General features: G+C 48.9%; 9 protein-coding genes across 9 annotated transcripts; 6 read left to right on the top strand and 3 right to left on the bottom strand.

Moving 5' to 3' along the window:
- Nucleotides 1-806: 806 nt before the first annotated feature.
- On the top strand, nt 807-1001 carry N7484_007363 (uncharacterized protein; the record flags this gene model as incomplete). The annotated part of the gene is made up of 1 exon (XM_057117750.1): nt 807-1001. One exon carries the CDS (start codon nt 807-809, stop codon nt 999-1001), a length of 195 nt encoding a protein of 64 aa, XP_056970785.1.
- Nucleotides 1002-1514: 513 nt separating this feature from the next.
- N7484_007362 (uncharacterized protein) lies at nt 1515-2492 on the bottom strand (the record flags this gene model as incomplete). Its single annotated transcript, XM_057117749.1, has 1 exon — nt 1515-2492. The coding sequence occupies one exon, from the start codon at nt 2490-2492 to the stop codon at nt 1515-1517; it is 978 nt and encodes a 325-aa protein (XP_056970784.1).
- Nucleotides 2493-3305: 813 nt separating this feature from the next.
- N7484_007361 (alpha/beta hydrolase) lies at nt 3306-4166 on the top strand (the record flags this gene model as incomplete). The annotated part of the gene is made up of 1 exon (XM_057117748.1): nt 3306-4166. One exon carries the CDS (start codon nt 3306-3308, stop codon nt 4164-4166), a length of 861 nt encoding a protein of 286 aa, XP_056970783.1.
- Nucleotides 4167-5493: 1327 nt separating this feature from the next.
- On the bottom strand, nt 5494-5824 carry N7484_007360 (uncharacterized protein; the record flags this gene model as incomplete). Its single annotated transcript, XM_057117747.1, has 2 exons — nt 5494-5501; nt 5545-5824. The coding sequence occupies 2 exons, from the start codon at nt 5822-5824 to the stop codon at nt 5494-5496; spliced, it is 288 nt and encodes a 95-aa protein (XP_056970782.1).
- A 1939-nt stretch (nt 5825-7763) lies between these two features.
- On the top strand, nt 7764-8280 carry N7484_007359 (uncharacterized protein; the record flags this gene model as incomplete). Its single annotated transcript, XM_057117746.1, has 3 exons — nt 7764-7819; nt 7890-7971; nt 8077-8280. 3 exons carry the CDS (start codon nt 7764-7766, stop codon nt 8278-8280), a joined length of 342 nt encoding a protein of 113 aa, XP_056970781.1.
- A 481-nt stretch (nt 8281-8761) lies between these two features.
- Nucleotides 8762-9562, top strand: N7484_007358 (2-deoxyribose-5-phosphate aldolase; the record flags this gene model as incomplete). The annotated part of the gene is made up of 1 exon (XM_057117745.1): nt 8762-9562. One exon carries the CDS (start codon nt 8762-8764, stop codon nt 9560-9562), a length of 801 nt encoding a protein of 266 aa, XP_056970780.1.
- Nucleotides 9563-11305: 1743 nt separating this feature from the next.
- N7484_007357 (putative ABC multidrug transporter) lies at nt 11306-15939 on the top strand (the record flags this gene model as incomplete). Its single annotated transcript, XM_057117744.1, has 5 exons — nt 11306-11891; nt 11947-12005; nt 12064-14402; nt 14453-15098; nt 15151-15939. The coding sequence occupies 5 exons, from the start codon at nt 11306-11308 to the stop codon at nt 15937-15939; spliced, it is 4419 nt and encodes a 1472-aa protein (XP_056970779.1).
- A 948-nt stretch (nt 15940-16887) lies between these two features.
- N7484_007356 (uncharacterized protein) lies at nt 16888-17634 on the top strand (the record flags this gene model as incomplete). The annotated part of the gene is made up of 2 exons (XM_057117743.1): nt 16888-17416; nt 17468-17634. The coding sequence occupies 2 exons, from the start codon at nt 16888-16890 to the stop codon at nt 17632-17634; spliced, it is 696 nt and encodes a 231-aa protein (XP_056970778.1).
- A 740-nt stretch (nt 17635-18374) lies between these two features.
- On the bottom strand, nt 18375-21258 carry chsA (chitin synthase I; the record flags this gene model as incomplete). Its single annotated transcript, XM_057117742.1, has 3 exons — nt 18375-18389; nt 18451-21003; nt 21067-21258. The coding sequence occupies 3 exons, from the start codon at nt 21256-21258 to the stop codon at nt 18375-18377; spliced, it is 2760 nt and encodes a 919-aa protein (XP_056970777.1).
- Between the last annotated feature and the right edge of the window lie 289 nt (nt 21259-21547).

Genomic DNA, 21547 nt, shown 5'->3' with positions numbered 1-21547 from the left:
CTCGTAATTATGTTGAGGGCCTATGAAAAAGCTATTCTTTAGAAGCCGTATTTAATGCGGGCGTTCACCTTGGCGTCCGTAATTATAAATACCGAATATTTTATTGTTTTCCTCCTTCGAACATAATATATAATTAGTTTATGTCATGGGTATTGACTAAGGTTCAGGCTAGCACCTGTGGCCAGGCAAGATATCCAATGGGAGAGGAAAAGATATAGATTTAAGCATTACTATGAATAGTAACAGAGACTGATTCTTCAAGAACCTTCAAGAATCGAGGGGCATTCATGTCAAGTCATTCATCCCAGTAATCACGTGGGAATCGGACAGGAATCGGGCAGATAGCGTAACCGAAACGAGGTCAATGGCCACAGGATTCAATCGCCAGAGCAGGGTAATTGCCTAGACCTAAGGCTCACCAATCTTTGGCACGAATCCCGTGACAGTTTACAGCCCCTACGTCTCGCGATAGCTACAGCCCTTCCGCGTCCCATGGGCTTGTGAAAGTACCGAGCTGGCAAGCCAATCACGGCCGAACACATTCAGACCGTTCTAGCTATCCGAGTGAGAAAAGCGAAGAACTTACGACGAAAACCAGTCGAGCTGTATACAGAAGAGTGGCGCGTCATAACCAACAACCGGGTTGTAGCTAAGGACACGGACGAGGAGCTCGTTCTGGCTCCTAGTGCCCACTGGCAGCTGCCCTTAAGAGGATAAGCTCGAAAACTTCCTTCGACACAAGGTTTCCCGCGACCAACGGGCGAGGGCTGAAGATAATGAGACTGTCGTATCAGTGAACCGTTGTTATGATCACACCTGACACGGTCGCTCGCATCCATTGGGCAACGTATTTGTTATTTGCTGCTATGAACGCCATCTTCATCCCGCCCATGTACTTCTTCTACCCCGAGACTGCGGGTCGCTCTTTGGAGGAGGCTGATATTATCTTCGCTAAGGGCTACCGCGACAACATTAGCTATGTCAAGGCGTTGCCTGAATGAGGAGATTTAGCAGAAGGCTGCCGAGTATGGCTTTGCTGACCCCAGCTCTGAGGATCCAGAGAAGGGCGCGCATTCTCCTGCATCTGAGGAGGAGCAGCGTGAGAACCGTATCCAAAAAAGTCCCATCAAGAGAAGAGTGATTGACCTGAGTCTATGGTTTGATTAATTCCTCCGTCCCTGTGGTGTCCGTCATATCATTTCGTCATTCAGGTCAGTTTTAAAACGTTTGAGTGCTGAGCGCCGCCTCTGCTTGTTGACATTATGTTTAGATAATCAACGTCTGTTTTCTGTTTGAGCGTTTTATTTACATCAATCACAATTTCATCAAGATATCGTCGCCACTTGGCTTACAATGATCTTCCTAGGCCTCGAGCGAGTCGCGACTCTCCATCTTCAATTTGACTCAGAACTTCCAAGAATCAGGTTCACATCCCACAATTTTGATGTCGCGCTCTGACTCCAGGATTCTCTGAGTCGAACGTGTCAGGCTTCCGGAATAACGATACACAAGGACTAGTCCACGAGCACCACCATTTTACCCTGGGCGTCGCTGTTCTCCATCAATCGATGAGCTTCGTGTATATCACCGAACTTGAAAACCTTCCACGGTTTGGCATTTAGTTCTCCACTTGCAGCCATCTTGACGACATCTTGCAGTGGTACATCTGACAGCGGAAATTCAGGTGTTCCGAAAGCAAAGCTGCCAAAGAAACTGAAATGAACACCACTAGCCATCTGCAGGAGTGGATTGAATTCTGGGATCGGGGCGAGACCCCCCAGAAAGCCTGCCAGGCAAACTCTGCCACCACGGTGAACCATCTTCAGAGAGTCGACGATGGTGCTATTGCCTACAAGCTCGAGAATCGCATCGAACTTTTCGGGGAGCCGTTCAGACAAGTTTTGTCCTTCTATCACGACTTTTTGCACTCCAAGGGCTGTCAGCTGAGCGGCCCGGCTTCCATTTCGAGTTGTTGCAAAAACATGGGCTCCAGCGTGGACGGCGAGATTGATAGCTGCTCTGCCGAAAGCAGAGGTCCCGCCACGGATTAAGAGCTTTTGCCCCTTCGAGAGCTCGAGATTTCGGAAGAGGCAAGTCCATGCTGTAGCATACGTTTCTGGGATGGCAGCGAGCTGGTCCCAAGGAATATTGGAAGCTGCCGGGCCGAGCGCAACGACATTTGAGACCTGGGCTCTTGTGAACTCGGCATAGCTACCGCTGATAGTGCGTCCAAGGCCGCCCATGACACTGGCGACCATAGTTCCCTCTGCGAACTCGCCACCGGGGCATGCCGCGACTATACCGACGCACTCAATGCCACTAATAGGCGTCCACTCGGCCCATTCGCCTTTTCGCATATGCATCTCGGCATGGTTGACGCCGAAGGCTTTCACGCGAATCACTACCCAGCCAATCTCGGGTTTTGGCTGGGCAACATCTTTGATAACAAGAGACTCGGGTCCCCCAAATTTTTCAATCACAATGGCCTTCATGGTAGACTGTGCTGTGCAAAAATGAAAAGAGAGATCAAGTTGGAGGTTGGAAGAAGCGGCCTGGATATTCGTAGGTTGTCTTGCGAATGTTCAGACCAGAACCACGGGGCTTCCCCATTTATATAATGCTGGAGCCTGGAGGTGCCGAGTGTCTTGCTTAGCCTGCCTTTCAGACTTACCATAGCTTAGATTAAACCATCATCTTTATTCTTAACTAACACTTGTCGCTCTAACCTTTTACAATTTGGAATCCTAGTTCGTTGGGCTTGTGTTGTTTGACGAAGCGCCACGTTCAACGTAGCCTATCCACTTTATGAAAGATGTCATGAGCAAATTCTACGACATAAGCTTTTAGTGGACGCTTTTGATCAATTGCCCCAAGAAGGTAGGAATAGCTCACAGAGGTGTGCGGGCTAGCGCGCGGATTAGCGTGCGGGCTAGCGTATGGGTTAGTGCGGGCTAGCGTGCGGGCTAGCGCAAGGAGGAGCACATTTCAGTGCTGACGTCAGTCTCTGTGGCCCAACTCTCCCCAGCAGACGGTTGGTGTATATTAGCCCAGGAGGAGAAAGGGCGACAAAATCGGCGGTTCAGTAACGAATTTACCATTGCTATGGGCAAGTACATAAAGAAGGGTAACCACTGCCCGAATGTGATCATTCTGACTCCCGAAAAAAATCACGTATATTCTCCGGCTGTTGTTGTCGTACCCATCTTCTCATTGCTCTTGATATATTTCTCTGTGCACGACACAAACAACTCAACGAGTCTCTTCTTTCATCGTGGATAGTACCTGTTCTTGAACCGCCTCTCACCATGTCTGCTCAAAATAAGACAATCAGTCTACCGAAGAGTCGGGTGCGCATATTCTACCGGGAACTTGGCGGAGGAACTCCTCAAAAAACAATTCTCCTTCTTCACGGCTTCCCCTCATCATCACATCAATATAGAAAATTGATTCCTCTCCTTGCTGCCAAATACCGAGTTGTGGCTCCGGACCTTCCAGGCTTCGGCTTCACGGAGGTACCAGAAGGATTTAAATACTCGTTCGAAACGCTCGCCGACGCACTCGAGGAATTTCTGGACGCCATCTCCCTTTCGAAATTCTCAATCTACATCTTCGACTACGGTGCCCCGGTTGGCCTTCGGCTGGCACTCCGGCGCCCGGACGTTATCGAGGCCATCGTCTCTCAAAATGGAAACGCGTATACGGAGGGATTCGGCGACGTGTGGGGTCCCGTGCAAGAGTTCTGGGCAAGCAGGAACTCTGCAGAGGATCGAGCCAAAATGGCGGATGCCATGTTGACATATGACGTTACGAAGTTCCAGTACCTTAATGGGACGCCTGACGCCAACAGCATCGCACCGGAATCTTACACCTTGGACTACGCATTAATGGAACGTTCTGCGAACAAGGCTGTGCAACTTGATCTTTTCATGGATTACCAGAACAATGTTGCGCTCTACGAGAAATTTCAAGAATACTTCAGGTCTTCTCAAGTGCCACTTTTGGCCGTCTGGGGCAAGAACGATGTGTTTTTTATTCCCCCTGGGGCTGAGCTTTTAAGAAAGATCTCCCTCGTGCGCAGGTCAAGCTTCTCGACGCTGGCCATTTTGCGTCAGAGAGCCACGCTGAGGAGATCGCTGAGGAGGTTATCTCTTTCTTACAGTAACTAGGGGGTTGCCCGAGGATGGTGAAGCAAATGATGGTGGGGGAGTTATCATAGTTAGCCACTGGGATTCGAGAAGTCCTGGTTTAAAGCTCATGAAAAGAAAGCTCGATTCTGTTTCTATTTTCTATTTTCCAACTTGTTGTTAGTTTGATCACTGCATTGGAACAATCTGTAGCTTCAAAGAAAAGATCAGCATTCATGCACTAACGGGGCTTTCTTTGGTTTAGCCTATAGCCTTCCTGGAGTTAGGTTGATCACGCGAGGTGAACTTAAGACTGGAACAAAAACTTGTGCAACCCGCAAAAGTAAAAGGTGGCTCTATAGGCTCCAGTCGGTTTGAATAGGTCGAGACACGAGAGAGAACGATTGATAGAAACGAAGAGAGAAACAAATAGCCAACTAAGAGCGAAGCTGCCGTAAAGAGAACGAACCAGAATCATAAGCCCTGTCAATAAACGCCCTGCCAGTACCTAGTAGATCCTGCTATCGCCTTGGAAGAATTGAAGGAATGTCACTGGAGCCTCCGCTACCTTACATAGTAGTTTGGCTTGCTACCTATCTAGCGAGTCCGCTCACGCCTTCGTCCAGTTGCGTCTGCTTGCAAGTTTACCTCTCCCAGTCTTATAGTGGCAGTAGGTCCGAGCTAAGAGACAAGAAAGCAATATCGTAGGCACTAGGTGCGGCCCTAATTTATTATAATATAATCGCGACCATCGATGCTCAAGTTCTGAGTACCAGGAATGCATTTCCACATTTTTTCTAATTCATGAGCACTTCCAGGTGGCACCCTGTTGGCTTCCACTCACCATTTGCGGGCAGATCTCTAACAGACCTAGGTGTAGTATGTATTCTTCAACACAAATTCCAATACCTGCATCTTTCTGGTTAACTGGAAACTACCATCCAACACCTAGAAGAGCCTACCGGGTTTCCCGAAGACTGCCCGGAAGATTCTCTGCAATAATTGAATAAAACATTTCGTCCATTTATCGATAATCTTCGAGACAATCAAAACTCGGGTAGTGATGGCGAGTGCTGCCACTTGAACGGTACGTCGTCGGTGGTAGACTTCTTCACGTCAGTGATCCGGAAGACTCTCGAAGCTCTAAGCCGCTCTCCCATCTTTGACGGCTTTCCCATCTTCGAGGTGCCGAGAATTGTGAAAGCAGCTTAAGTAGATTACACAAATCTTGTTTCTCTCCCACTTCTATCCTAAGGCTCATTTGCATGGGATTCCTCGCTGATGTAGAAATCCTGCGCCGGTAGGGTCACCGGTGGATTAGGGGAGTACAATGCGGCTATGTACTTTCCTGAGTTCCCCAGCGACTAAATCAGCCCTCTGTAGATGAAAAATATCACTGGTTTTCAGACATCTTACTTACCGGCTATAGACCAACGCTTGGCAAAATGTTGGAGTAGTTGTACCATTCTGTCTGCCCTTGCGCTATGTTGTGGTTCACCCTTCTGCTTCAACAGTCGCAATTCTATGACTGCGGTCTGGTATAAGGCATACGGCACGAAAGGCGACAGCCTAAAGCGCTTGTTCTCGTCCGAAGCCATGTCCAAAATATAATCCGAAATTTCGGCCATGTTTGCAGAAAGCTGCTCCATCGCAAACAATGCGGCAGTTTCATCGAGGCTTCCGCTCTCCGAGAGAAGCATGGGAGCAGAATATAGTGTGAAGAGGGAGCTGCTCAGACAAATTAAACCTTTTCGCCCCCTTGAATGAAGGATGTGGAATAACAGAACGGGAAATAATCACCTCACGCAGGTCGCCAGAGCTCCGCAATAGTTACTGAATTGAACTTCTTCCTTGATCAAGAGAGGAAGAAATGACAACAAGGTCCGTTCGAGTTGCCTTGCCTCTTCTCCGTGGAAGTACGTGTCGGATATAGGACTGAAGACATGGCGGACAACTCTTCCGACAAGATGTGACACCTGGCATTCTCGTGCGAATTGTCCTAGCCTGAAGGGCGCAGGTGTGGCAATGGTTGGACTGATACCAGGGAATAGAGGCTATCTCACCATGTTAGTTGAAAGTCTCGATATGTCCCCGAAATTCTCCGAGATAATTGAAGAGGAATTCTGACCTCTGATGAACTAGATCCGTCGCCAGGAGGTAAAGGATCCTCCTTGCCAGCATCTTCACTGTTGAAGATGGCATCCCCGTTATAGAGATTTATGATTCTTCTCAATTTGATTAGCTCCTCTCTCAACGGTCATTCCCGCGGCCAAGATTCGTAGTGACGCGGCAACAGTGCCTCGCCCTTATACATACCTATCGAGATTGTGGATTGCCCACCAAGTCCTTCTTTTCTCCCCAAGGTCATCCCCATTCTCAGAAAGTGGTTTAGACCTAATTTTATGCAGACCGAGGTTGCGGGCTACTCTCGCACAAGATGCCATCGATATGGAAGCTGCCGGGTATATTCCATGACCCGCTTCATAGAGCACTATCAAAAGCATACTTTGCACCGTGTCGAGAGAACAGCGATTCAAAGTTTCTAGCTGATTAATTCCCGTCTTGGCAAGGGTATAAAGCGACGTTATCATGCAATCGGTAGAAGACGAAGGGTTCTGTTGTAGTAAATGCATGCACAGGCACAGCGTGATGAAGCCTGAATCCGCGGACACGAACAGGCTAGGCAGGCGCTCGTAGAATTTCTTTTCATATAGGATTGCCAGCTTATATTGAGTAGAGCGGAAGTACGTGCGAGACAGACTTCGTGCTTTCTCCACGGAGCCAAGTGCGCTAAGAGCATTTGTCCGGAAGTGAGCGATTATCGCAGCCACCCACGGTTCCTGGTGAGGGCGTGGTCAGATAATTGAGATGACTGAGCAGGAATAGCAGATATACTGAGAGTACTGGGGAGTCCCCGGGGTCATCATTCTGTAGCGCCGCCAAAATGAAGGTGTCTTCATCGTAAGCGCAAACTCGCTTCAGTCTGGTGTTCATCAGAGTTCAGCTGCCGAGAGATGAAGAAAAGTAGGAAGAATGTAGGGCCTCTATTTACCGCGCACAGGAGGAGCAGCTCGGTACTGCTCTATTACATCTCCTTTTACCACGTGAACATGGAACGCATGCGTTCGTAGGACAGCGAGGGACCTGTAGCGTTAGCTGCTCCATGCTGTGTGGGAGCTAAGTGCTAGGACGGCCTGATTGGACTTAAATTCAAATCGCTGCTCAGTCTTGCTTCAGTTTGCCAGATATATGGCCGGGTGAGTGGCCTCTGAGATCAAAGTCCCGCACAGAGGAACTGAATACAGTAGGATTAGAGGAGGATCGGTAGAGAGAGCGAGGACCTGTGGTCTCCCACGGTCTCCCACTAGTAGCGAATGGTGGATCCCACACCGTATGTCCGACCGGTCACCCTGGGGTATGGATCTCGACGGATTAGCGCGGCCGCCGGAGCATAAATAAGTAAGAGCATGCTAAAAAGCGAGTGGGACAGTTTTTTTAGAATCATGTAGGATTTAATGTAATACCATGGGAACTCCTGCTTACTGGCCGAGGCTACGTGACATAAGCGGGCCCAGCCTTATCGCACCCCGATTATCTCCAACTCCACCTCATCAACTTCAACCATCCAGATCATCAACCATGTCTTCTCAGAAGCCACAGACAGCCTATTTTTCAAATGGCCAGGCGCTATCAAGGTGAGAAGCCCTGCTCCATATGCCTAGACTATACAGGAGACCCTGTGCTAACCCGATCAAATGTCACCAGCCCGCCATTCTCCGTTCGCGTTTCGCGATTCTTCGAGAGCATCTATGTCTTCTTCGGCTTGTACCTAGTGAGCTTTTTCTCGGTATGAAACCCCGGATGCTTCTGTTCCATCGCGCTATCATTTGTCCCTTTCCATTCCCCCTTTATCTTTGTTGCTTCGGAATGCTGACGTCCCATTTCATTCCAGCTGGATCCGTACAGCGCCGCGCAGAACTCATCGTTTAATGTCCATCGCCCGAAGACCTCAAATGGATCCCGTAAGCCTTTTAGTGGAAGCTCCGGTTCTTATGGCTCTGGCGGAGGTGGTGGTGGCGGCGGTCCTGGTGGGCCTGGAAGACGCATTGGGCGGGTGGATGATGTTCGAGGGCCGGAATGCCGCAGCTGTCGATGAGAAAGCGGCGGTGTGTGGAGAGGAAACGGTGATAAAAAGATGATTTAAGGGTGCGAATTCTGAGCAAACTCATAGTGGATATTGGCTGCAGGTGCCTAGACGACAGGCGCTTCTGACATGACGTTGACTGGATATGCCGGGTGTCAGCTATAATTTGCGATTCGTCCTATCTTATTTGCAAGCATTCATACACGGTGTACATCATTATATGTCTCTCGCCTTCTAGATTTCTGATAGGAAGATAAGATGGACGAGAGGCACGCATTATCATGCCTGTCAAAGGACAACATTTTTCACCGACACCAGCCTCAACGCCACACCTCCTCGCCTCACATCGTGTCAATAATGAATCAACGCCTCGTCATGGTGATGAGCCTCTAAAGTTCTCACGTGATGGCAACCCCTCTTCTGCCCCTCCAGACTAAAGTGCAACACTTCGGTGGCGTGGATTTTCAGACGAGAAGACCGCAGTGAAGCCAGAATGTCGACCGTCCCACTAAATGACCCGGACTGGGATGCCTTGATTTCCATTTTGAAAGAGCGCGTTCCTGATAGATCATTACCGAAACTACAGGTTCCGCTAAATATCCCACGACTGATTGACCACACTCTCCTGTCCGAGTCTGCCAGACCAGAGCAAATCGATGCCCTCTGTGCGGAAGCCAAAGAGCACAACTTCGCTACAGTCTGCGTCCGACCAAACTATGTCGCCCGCGCTGCCGCCAATCTCAAGGACACCGACATCGGAGTAGCCTGCGTGGTAGGCTTCCCGGAAGGCACACACGATACCAAAGTGAAGGTACGGGAGGCGATTGAGGCCGTCTCACAGGGAGCGACTGAGCTGGATATGGTCATCAATTATCCTAAACTGAAAGAAGGAGGCTACACAGCTGTTTACAATGACATAATGGCCGTACGCGGCGCGGCACCTTCACCGACGAAACTCAAGGCTATTTTGGAGACGTCCCAGCTCAATAGAGATCAGCTTATCGCCGCTTCTATTGTTGCGTGCACGGCCAGGGTGGATTTTATCAAGACTAGTACTGGATTCTGTGGGGGCGGAGCTGATGTGCAGAGTGTTAAGGTGATGCATATTGTGGCCGAGTTGTGCTTCAGTGGTTGCCTGGTTAAAGCCAGTGGAGGCATTAAGAGTGCAGAGGACTGTTTGCGCATGCTTAAGGCTGGTGCGATGCGGATCGGGACTAGTTCCGGAGTCAAAATCATGCAGGAGGTGGACGAAGGGGAGCTTTTGGAACAGGGAGCTAGCCATGCGGTGTCCTAGTGCATTCTTATCCTAACTCGGTGTTGTCAGCACAGCCCCAGGGGGCAGTATCTGCAGTCTGCAGATGTGGACACCGAAACCAGAGATATCGATACCCCTTACTGTCATTCCTCTGATTAGGTCCCTCTATTCATTGAAAATGTTCAAGACCACCAGGGTTATTTGATTTACACATTGACCAGAACCTTCGACTGCTTAATACAGGCAGGATGGAGCATCAAAACCATCAAATCGTCAATTTCACTCTTATTGGAAACGGTTCCCCCATGAATCATGCGTTGAATAATAAAAGAGACAAACATTGACTAGCATGTGCTTCTCTGCCTGTGGACCCTTCGGATCCGGTTCGGAGATGTATTTCTTGTAGGGTTTCGGGATTCATTCGCTTCCGCTTATTAAGAGCATTTCATCCCGAGATATGGTCGGGAATGGAAGTCCGGCTGCCGCATACATAAATGTCAACGAGTAACTCCCGGGGTCTGGAACGGCACTAGAACAGTGGGGTCGGGATCGAGCCCATCCGTGCTGATAGACTGACGCTGATCAACTGCCGAAACCCTGGCGAGCTCTTATCAGGGCCCATCTCTGCAGTACATGTAATTTGTGCATCAGCAGATCCCGCCCGGTAGTTGCGTTTTTCTGCGGGGCAGACAATCAAGCACTGGCAGCTTATGATCGGATTCATTATTCTTGCACAATTCTTACGTCAGAATGAATGAAGGGTCTTGAAAAAAATCTGCACATCTAGACATTGGCAAGGCAGAGCCTGCAGCTTCTGTGCGTGCATTATACTTGGCGTATCACCAATTTCATGGATGTTCCTTGGGCCTCGGCTTCACAAGGAGCTTACGGTTGGTATAATTAAGTATTTTGAACTAAGTACGTAAGCGGTATATTGAAAGTGGATTCGATTAGAAACAGCTGGCATCGAGGCTGTAAGACATTGGGCTAGACGAAGGGTAGGGTGTCATGGTGAGCCTTGGAACAGCCCTAGGTACATAACGCTGGGAAAAGCACGTGTGAATATGCTTTGACTTTGTGCGACTTTGACCCTGGCGATGTTTACTTACTAAGCACTTGTGCGACGGATGAGGATGTTAATTGACTTCTTGAAAATCAGAGTTGAAATCATTCCTGTAGTCCGCGAATCCCTGTTTGAAAAGAAAGACGCCCCTAGCCAGTGGCTTTTCTGCATGATTCTTCCCCATTCTGATTATCCTTTGCTTGTGTATGTCTCTTAATATCTTGGCCATATCCGAGCCGATCGATCTAGTCAACTTGTGTGAGAATCGGACCTTGGCAGATCCGATGAGTCAGCGGAGACAGGTCGATCCGTAGAGATCGACGAAGCTAGGCAAACACGAAGGAGACGATCCACACTTCCCGGATCTGTGAAGACCCGCAACCAATCAGCACTCGGATCTTTGCAACCGGGACACCGATCCTCCGTCCTTGATCTGATTCCGGGCGCCGAGAGATCCACTATTTTCCATAAGACTTCCGAACTGGGTGCCAAACCGTTAGTCCACGGGTCACATAGCGTCACCATAAATTAATTGATACCACGAGTTTAAGGTTCACTAGGTCCCAGTCTGCACCGTTACAGTTATTGACCAAGTGATTATTAAGATTTTAAATTTAAATAAATACTCAAATCCTCCCCTCCTATAAGGATTTTTTTTGTCTCTACTTGGCAGTATATTCTTCTTTCTTTTTCGCAGACTACCAAGGTATCCGGCAGTCATGTCTTCCTCTCGAGAAGAGGAAGAAAAACCCCACAAGGAATTGGCTCCAGAAACCGAATATGAAGAAGGGAATTCTGAAACTACCTACGAGCCAATTGGCTTAATCGAGCCCAGTGAAGTCGATACCCTTACCCGTATAGCAACCCAGCAGTCTCGACGACAATCTACCGCCGGACCTGCCCACCGTCTAGCCTCACTCGCAGAATCAGATCCCACCCTGAACCCTCAATCTGGGAAATTCGACCTGCGAAAATGGATCATCGCTGCCATGCGAGATGTGGGCCGAGAACGAAGCCAAAAGATGGGTGTTGTGTTCAAGGATCTTAACATCTATGGATCTGGCTCGGAGCTGCAGTTCCAGGACACCGTCTCTTCAATGTTAACAGCGCCTCTTCGGATTGGAGAGGCCTTCCGCAAATCTCCAAAAAAGCGCATCCTCAAGGACTTCAATGGAATTCTCAAGAGTGGGGAGCTGTTGCTTGTGCTCGGTCGCCCTGGAGCAGGCTGTAGTACTATGCTGAAGTCGATCATGGGTGAGCTGCATGGATTGGAAATGGGAGAAGGTAGTGTTATCAATTACAACGGTAAGAGCTATTTCACTACTTCCCTTCTTGAAAGTTCGTTACTGACTCCAGCTAGGTATTCCTCAGCGCCGCATGATAAAGGAGTTCAAGGGTGAAATGGTCTATAATCAAGAAGTAAGCCCATCTGAATATCGCTCTGTGAGATACCCACTAACTTACGTGAACTACTTAGGTCGATCGCCATTTCCCTCACCTTACTGTCGGTCAGACCCTAGAGCACGCCGCTGCGACACGAACCCCGTCCCACCGATTCCAAGGAATGAGCCGCGGCGAATTCGCAAAATATATGGCGCAGATCGTCATGGCAGTCTTCGGTCTGAGCCACACTTATAATACTCGTGTGGGAGATGACTTTATCCGTGGTGTTTCCGGTGGAGAGCGGAAGCGTGTCAGTATTGCCGAAATGGCACTCTCTTCATCGCCTTTAGCTGCCTGGGACAATTCAACGCGTGGATTGGATTCAGCGACAGCCTTGAAGTTTGTCGAATCTCTTCGTTTACTGTCAGACCTTACTGGTTCTGCCCATGCTGTGGCAGCCTACCAGGCAAGCCAGAGCATCTATGACCGCTTCGACAAAGTTGTCGTTCTTTACGGGGGTCATCAAGTCTTCTTCGGACCGGCGAACGACGCTAAGGAGTACTTTGAAAAGCAGGGATGGTATTGCCCTCCCAGACAAACTACCGGTGACTTTCTGACCTCGATCACCAACCCCGACGAGCGTCAAGCGAAGCCTGGTATGGAGTCTCAAGTTCCTCGTACCCCTGAGGAGTTCGAGGCTGCCTGGCTTAAGTCTTCAGAGTACAAGCAGCTTCGATCTGAAATTAATGCATATGAAGAGGAATACCCCACGACGGACGATGCCGAGGCTGTTGTTGCGTTCCAGGAAAAGAAGCGTGGCAACCAAGCCAAGCACACTCGTCCCACGTCTCCATATATCATCAGCATCCCAATGCAGATCAAACTCAACACTACCCGTGCCTACCAACGGTTATGGAACGATGCAGCTTCGACGGTGTCCACCGTGGTCAGTAACATCATCATGGCTCTCATTATTGGTTCTACCTTCTATGACTCTCCCGACGCTACTGCTGGCTTCACTTCAAAAAGTGCAGCGCTTTTTTTCGCAGTCCTTCTTAACGCCTTGACCGCTATGTCTGAAATCAACGCTCTTTATGCACAGCGACCGATTATCGAAAAGCATAATTCATACGCCTTTTATCATCCGTTCACCGAGGCTATTGCTGGTGTTATTGCAGACATTCCAGTGAAGTTTGCTCTCGCAGTCTGTTTCAACATCATCCTTTACTTCCTCGTCGGTCTCCAAAGGAAGCCGGGTAACTTCTTCCTCTACTTCCTAGTCACATTCATAATTACCTTTGTCATGAGTGCGGTTTTCCGGACATTAGCAGCTATCACGAAGACGGTTTCTCAAGCAATGGGATTGGCAGGTGTTATGATTCTAGCCCTTGTCGTGTACACAGGCTTCGTGCTACCAGTTCCGTCCATGCACCCTTGGTTCGAGTGGATTCACTACCTCAACCCGATTTATTACGCGTTCGAGATTTTGATTGCGAACGAGTTCCACGGGCGCGATTTCCCTTGCTCGTCCTTCGTCCCGTCTTACGCTGACTTTTCCGGCGACGCATTTTCTTGCAGTATAGCTGGATCAGTAGCAGGTGATCTGACTGTGAACGGCGATCGCTATATCTGGCTGAACTACCGATACAAATTCTCTCATGTTTGGAGGAACTTTGGAATTATGTGTGCCTTTTTGGTTGGCTTCATGGCCATCTACTTCATCGCCTGTGAGCTTAATTCATCTACTACTAGTACCGCTGAGGCTCTGGTGTTCCGTCGAGGCCACGAGCCTGCTCATCTGCGCCGCGGTTACAAAAAAAGCAAGTCCGATGTCGAGGCCCCTAATGGGGTCGCCGTGGAAAAGACTTCTGGGGAAGGTGGCGCTCAGGAAATGGGAGCTATCCAGCCTCAGACTGATATCTTTACATGGAGGGATGTGTGCTACGATATTGAAATCAAGGGCGAACCCCGCCGGCTTTTGGACAATGTTGCCGGTTGGGTCAAGCCAGGAACTCTGACTGCTCTCATGGGTGTCAGTGGCGCTGGTAAGACCACTCTTTTGGATGTGCTGGCTCACCGAACTTCGGTTGGTGTTGTGACCGGTGACATGCTTGTCAATGGTCGCGGACTGGATCAAAGTTTCCAACGCAAGACTGGCTACGTTCAGCAACAAGATCTTCATCTTGAGACTGCTACCGTTCGCGAGTCCTTGCGTTTCAGTGCTCTTTTGCGTCAACCGGCTAGCGTCTCCGTTCAGGAGAAGTACGACTATGTCGAAGATGTCATCCGCATGCTCCGTATGGAAGAATTTGCCGAAGCTATTGTCGGTGTCCCTGGTGAGGGACTGAACGTTGAGCAGCGTAAGCTTCTGACTATTGGTGTCGAGCTGGCTGCTAAACCAAAACTTTTGCTTTTCCTTGATGAGCCCACTAGGTAAGCTCTCCTTTACTCTTCAGTCAATTATTTTACTAACTTTGATAAAGTGGTCTTGATTCACAGAGCTCTTGGTCCATCGTTTCCTTCCTTCGTCGTCTCTCCGAGCACGGTCAAGCCGTACTTTGCACCATTCACCAGCCTAGCGCCATCCTCTTTCAAGAATTCGACCAACTTCTCTTTTTGGCCCGAGGTGGAAAGACAGTCTACTTCGGCCCAATCGGTGAACAATCCCGTACGCTTCTGGATTACTTTGAGCATCATGGTGCTCGTGCGTGCGGAGATAGCGAGAACCCTGCTGAGTATATGCTTGACGTTGTGAACGCTGGTTGCAACCCTCAAGGTGAAAACTGGTTTGATGTGTGGAAGGGAAGCAAGGAGAGCCAGGAAGTCCAAGTTGAACTTGATCGCATTCATAAGGAGCAACAGGAGAAAGTGCCTGTTGAGAATTCACCTGAAGGTCTCACTGAGTTTGCCATGCCGTTCTGGTTCCAATTATACCAGGTTACCTACCGAGTTTTCCAGCAATACTGGCGTATGCCTTCTTACATCATCTCTAAGTGGGGATTGGGTATTGCTGCTGGTTTGTTCATTGGTTTCTCCTTCTACCAAGCCAAGACATCCCTGCAGGGAATGCAGACAATTATCTACTCAGTGTTCATGCTATGCACTATCTTCACCTCGCTTGTTCAACAGGTTCGTTTCTCATTTTACAGTCTGAAAATACAATTTGCTAACTGTTTCTTAGTTGATGCCTCTATTTGTTGCTCAAAGATCGCTTTATGAGGTCCGCGAGCGCCCTAGCAAAGCATACTCCTGGAAAGCCTTCCTAATAGCCCAAGTCATCGTGGAAATCCCCTACATGATTATAACCGGTCTACTCATCTTTGGTTGCTACTTCTACGCAGTTGTTGGCATTCCAAGCTCCCTTACCCAAGGCACCGTTCTCCTCCTCTGTATCCAATTCTTTATCTATGCCGGCACATTCGGACAAATGGCCATAGCCGCTCTCCCTGATGCCCAAACCGCCAGTGCAATCGTCGTCCTGCTCTTCGCCATGTCACTCACATTTTGTGGTGTGATGCAACCCCCACAGGACCTTCCTGGATTCTGGATCTTCATGTACCGCGTCTCACCATTCACCTATTGGACCAGCGCTATGGCTAGTACTCAAGTTCACGGGCGCCAGGTCGTCTGTTCCAACGATGAGCTCTCCATTTTCGACCCTCCCTCTGGCCAGACTTGCTGGGAGTATCTGAAGGAGTACGCTAATGCCGCTGGAGGTCAGGTGCTTAACAAGGCCGCGACTTCTAGTTGCGAATACTGCCCCGTCACTGTTGCTGATCAGTATGTTGCCCAGTCGGGTATTCACTACAGTCAGCGCTGGAGAAACTATGGGCTGGTCTGGGCTTACATTGTTTTCAATATTTTCATTGCCGTCATGACCTACTACCTCTTCCGGGTCAAGCGTTGGAACGTGGAAGGCATCAAAAAGAGCTTTACGCGTTTCATTCCCTCAAAGAAGTCAAGTGGTTGATTTGAGATTTCTGTTGCATTTCTTCTACTCATTTCTTTTCATCTTTCCCGCACTTTCATTGTCCATTGTGTATACTCCTGACTGTCGTCATTATCTCTTTTCTTTTTCTATTTGTTGCTTCACCGTTATTAGATTTATACTTTTCTTTGTGTCTCTAGTCATTTTCAAATATCTCTTGTCCGTCGAGTCTTTGTTTGACTTGATCAATTATCTTTAATACAATAAGATCCTTCAATATTCAACATGGTTGCCTTTGATGTTGAAGGTGAAGATAAAGTCAATTGGTAGACAATTAATCATCCATTGTCGACGATTGAAGTAATCATAGTCTCCAATGAAGGATTCGACCACAAAAACCAATCCCCTCAAAGTATTTGTGTAACTAAAATCACAGTTGAATTCCCTCAACCTTCAATTCTGTATAACAATTGCGCGTCCCCCGACCGTTTCGCCCACCTTCCCCGCTTTATGACGTGGACGTGTTTCTTGTCATTACGTGAAGTATAGTGTAGAAAGTACCTGATGCTATAGACTCAGAGTACCTATTGTCATAAAGAACCATAGCTAACTGATATGAAGTAAATACGTTTGGTATACTAGAAATCTGAGCTCTCTATGGAGCAGTTCGGCCTCAACCCGAAACATGGCTTATTTTGCGCATCTACAGCCTCGAGGTAACACCAGCTCATACACTTTATACACTGTATGCTTTTAGCGAACATGGTCAATCAACAAACCAAACATCCACTGCGTAGATAAACCCAACCTCATTCAACTCCCAAAGTGAAGGTCGAAAGAAACTTCAATGCACACTATGGATCAGCAATCTTATCAAACGCACGGACCACCTACTACGTATAACCAACCGTAGGTCCGTAGCTATGGGTGTTGCGCGCAACACCCACGCCCTCGACATCAACCTGACAACAACCCCAGCCATACGCCAAAATGGACCCTGACGCAAGCATACCAACCGAACCCGCCCCTTCAGTCTTCAACTACGTCCTCTCCTTCCTCCTAGTCGGCGTAGCATGGGGCTTCACAACCCCCTTTATCCGGCGCGCCGCGGCAGACTTCAACGCACGACAAGAAAAACAAGCCTCCGGGTTCGACATAACACGCGGAAGATCACGATCGCAGGGATCAGGCGAAGAGGAGCAGGAATTGCTTGCACCGGGAGAGCAAGGACAGGATGAAGGGGTGCGGAGACGGAGTGGAAGTCAGCAGCGGGCGGAGGAAGAAGGTGATGGGAGCGCAGCACAGTTGAATGCAGAGTTGGAGGGCGAGGCGGAAATCGATAATGCGCCTGGGCCTGTGCCTGCATGGAAGCGTCGGCAGTCCGGTTCTTGGGTGAAGAGGAAGGCTGTTTCAATCTTCTGGACGGTTATTAATCTTCTCCGGACGCCGGCCTATTCTATTCCCTTGGTCATTAATTTGACGGGGAGTATTTGGTTTTTCCTTTTGGTTGGAAAGCATGGTAGGCTTCTTTTGTTTACGGTTGATTGTGCTCTTTGCTGATATTTGCCAGAATTGTCTTTGACTGTTCCTCTTGCCAACTCGAGTGCGTTCTTGTTCACCGTACTGGGGGAATGGTATGTGGAGCGTAAAGTAATTGAGAAGCAGACGTGGTTGGGATTGATGCTGGTTCTAGGTGGAATTGCACTATGTGTGCATTCAAAGAACCAAACTGTTTAGATCCAGCTGAACAAAGTTTAGATTACTCAGAATAAATAGTTTGCTTGTTGAGCATCTCGATCATGTGTCCTGTTCGTCAGGGCATTCAGTAGGAGAATCGAGTACACCACAATGTCTCCGAGATCAAGGCTATTCTTTTCATGCCTACGTTTGATACTTGGGGGAATTGGGTAAGAACTCTCAGAGATCTCTTGCGCTGCATCTAAACCTAACACCTAACATGGGTTGGTGACATATCGAAATACGCCTCCGTCAGAATCCAGATGATCAGCAAAATGCTTCTAAAATCTTATACCAAGAAAAGAGAGAAAGATGATACGACGATCTAATTTATGCATCTATATCAACACTCACTTCTCTTCACTCGGCGAAGATAAGAAAAAGTAGGTAGAAAAAGAAAAAAAAACCCAACTCATATATACAGGTACAATGAGAAAGATTCCTCATGCTATGCTTCAACACACGCATAGCCTCAAGAGTAGAAAGACATCAATGAGATAAGAAAACAAACACACCATCCCATACTACATGAATCACATCAGTGCAGAAAAATAAAACAAAAAGCACTGCCGTGAAAAGTCGTCACACATATTACATGATTCCTATCCATTCTATACCAGACCGGGCCTGCCGTGGTAAGAGGTTCAGGTTCAGAAACAACCAAGTTCAACGTGATGGGATATATTGCAAGGCAAGATGGAAGCGGAAAGGCTGAAAGAAACACATGTTTGAAAATGAAATCAGACACCTCGGAACTAGGAAGGGGTTAGCTGTGTTCTTCAAATTTCGGAAATAGGGGAGGGGGAGGGAACTCACCATCCGAACAACCAAATACCACATTGCACCCAAAAATTTGAACATCGAAAGCGCAGCAACAGACCACAAAACAACCTCCATGTAGATCAGGGATCGCTCATTCTGCGTCTCGTCCGTGCTAGTACCATCGGTAGTGCTAGTGGTGTCGAATGTCTCCAAGCCGGCAGCACTGAGAACGACGGCCCCTAGAGCGAAGTTGCAGAATACCCAGGCCAACACGACTGCACTGCGGAAACCCTTGTAGTAGTCCGCTTGGCGATCTTCTTCCGAGATGACTTGGACTTCCTTTGGCGGCTTGATGGCGAACTTTGCGAGTTCGGCTTCATACTGCGCGTTCAGATCGCCATCGTCCTGGGGGATGTTCACATCAACCTTGCCACCGGGCTTGAGGGTTGCAGAGGGCAGTTTCTCGGCCTTGTCATCACCTTTCGTACCCCATGTAATATCGTGGGTGTTACAGAAGGCGTAGATGTTGAGTACGTTGATGTAAGTGGGGGTGAGCAGGATGTATTGGATGAAGGATGTGAACATGTGCCACGGATCCAAGAAGATAAACGAGGCGACAAACCACATGACGTAGGTTGAACCGAGGGAAACGATAATCGAGAAGAATGTCTTGTTGGTGAAGAGCTCGCTGACCGTGAAGTTATTTTCCGCCACTTCAGTTTCAATCGACTTGACCGTGACAAATATAGCTGCGAATGACAAGTATATCATGATGCAAATCCAAAAGTAGACCATTGTCATGTAGAACTTGTTGGAACCACCGGGTCGATTACCAAGAGCCAGGACGAAACACGTCACAAGTGTGGCAAGATAGAGCCATTCGAAGACAATGCCCAAGACTTTACCAGCAGTTCCGAGAAGGTCGTCGTCGCCGAGATATGTCGTCAAGATGTGGAAAACCAGGAAGAAATTACCGATACCGAACCAAGCAAAGATCATAGCCACCGTTTGGTAGATGAACTCAATGAACAAAGCGAACTTGCGCATGAAGCTGTGGTCACTACGACCAATCTGGTAGAAGTGCGCAATGGCATACACAGCCGCAAAGAAAGAACCGTTCAACCAACGACGACGCTGCAGAATGAACTCGGCCATTCGGTCAGGCACATCAGTCTCACCGGTCGAATTCTTGACATAACGCAAGAGCCAGCGGCACTTGCGCTTGGAGACAATCTCGAAACACAAAATTCGATCCTCGGCAAGATACATGTTGGCAGTGAAAATACCAGCGTTGGCACCGTGCATTTTCTCACCGGCAAAGTATCGCTCCAGGGGTCCCTGGCCGTTCTTATCATTCTGCAAGGCAACAAACCGGTAAGCAGAGAAAGCGCCAGGCAACACAGTAATGAAACCAAAGGCAGATTCAAGGGGCTTATCAAGAATGTTACTGAGCTTGTACTCGAAGTTCTGACCAGCCACCAACGGATTCAGCAATTTCTTGCCGTGAGAAAGCATGACCTTGATCTCACCACAAGCACCACCACACATGGGATCCAAATCAAATGCCTTCCACAGGTGGTAGATCGAGTCTTTACCCGGCTTAGTACCAGCATCCAAAAGCACGCAAATGTTGGGATCCAGGAGTCGACCGAACGCCTGGAAGAACCAACGGTGGGAGTTAATCTTCTTCTGGTTCTTTTCCTTCAAACAGAAGATGATCTGCACCGGAGGACCCTGGCGGGGCTTGAGATGAACCTGGGTGCCCTTGACCTCCAAACCGATCTGAGTGGTATATTCGTAAATATGAGCAGTCACATCCTTGCCGTTAACCTGCTGCTTGGCGATTCCATCCTGGTACACACCCAGACCGGCCAGCACCGCACGGGTACGAGGATTGATCTTCGCACGACCATCACTGATCACACAGACCACAATCTTCTTCCATGCATCCTTGCCCCATGTTTTGCTGCTTGTTCGCGAGCACATGTGATCAATGTTCTTGAACACACCGGACATTGTGCGCGCAAACAAAAAGTCGTCCTCGTTGTACATGGTAACCACGATGAAAAGCTCCGTGTGGCGGGGTTTCGCGAACAGCTTCTGACGGAGCGTGAATCGCTCCTCGAAGAAGTCTGCAGGGTCACAGGTGGCGGCTGAGTAACGCATGTGGGTGAACTCGTCACGACCTGGTGCCTCGGCGTGGGGAATTTGGCTCAGCAATTTCGGCGCAATGGGACAATCCAAAACAAGATTTCCGTTGAACAATTGCACTTCCTTCACGGTCTTCCAACGGCGAATAGGAGCAGGACTGGGAGTCGGCCGAGGCTCCTCCTGGAGCTCTGCGTCATAGGGGTCCGGTCCAAATGGATTATCGGATGCTACTAGGGGAGCATGATCATCGAACGGGGTTTGACCAGCTTCAGGATACTGGCCTAGGTCGTAATCTTCATGAGGTGTATGTGTGGGTTCGTAAGGTTGGGTATAGTAAGCGTCATGATGGGCTTCCGGGTCGACAGCGTAATCGTTGTAACCATAGGGATGTCCAGCTTCGTGACTCTCGTAGGCGTCATGGTGGCCGTAGGAATTGTGGACATTTTCAACGGAGTACTACTCACCCAAGACTATCAGTAGTGGTTTTAGGGGGGTGATACACATGCGCGCGATGCTTACAGTTGGTTGCTCGGCGAGGCGATCGCTCGAGGGCATGGGCAAGTGCCCTTGGGGCGCATATGGATTATCTTGCAACTGGTAGGTGTCCAAGTGATGTCCTGGCGACGGAGTGCGATTGTCATAAGGGTTCACATGAGACGGGTTCGGCAGGGGAGACCGATGCTCGTCCCCAAAGGGATCTGGCGTGCGCATGTTAGTGTTTTGTGTCCGATGTTTGAGCCGCAAAAGCTATCTTGCTTTAATCGCAACACCGCAAGCATACACCATCAATGACCGGCAAGATAGTGCAAGTGTGGCTAAAGGTTGTTTCGAAGGGGAAGAGAAAAGAGCTCGGGGAAACTAACCAAGCCTGTTGTAGGACATTGCGGTTCCAGTGGAAATTTGGGTTCAGCTTAAATTAAGCCCACCTCTTACAGTGCAAGCTCAGGGAGTGGTTGACTGGAGATTGCGCCAGGAGCGCGGGTGGGAAAGGGCCAATGTC

Source organism: Penicillium longicatenatum (genome assembly GCF_028827895.1).
Source record: "Penicillium longicatenatum strain IBT 33135 chromosome Unknown contig_4_segment0_segment0, whole genome shotgun sequence".
NCBI lineage: Eukaryota > Fungi > Ascomycota > Eurotiomycetes > Eurotiales > Aspergillaceae > Penicillium > Penicillium longicatenatum.
This window is presented reverse-complemented; position numbering and strand designations above follow the sequence as displayed.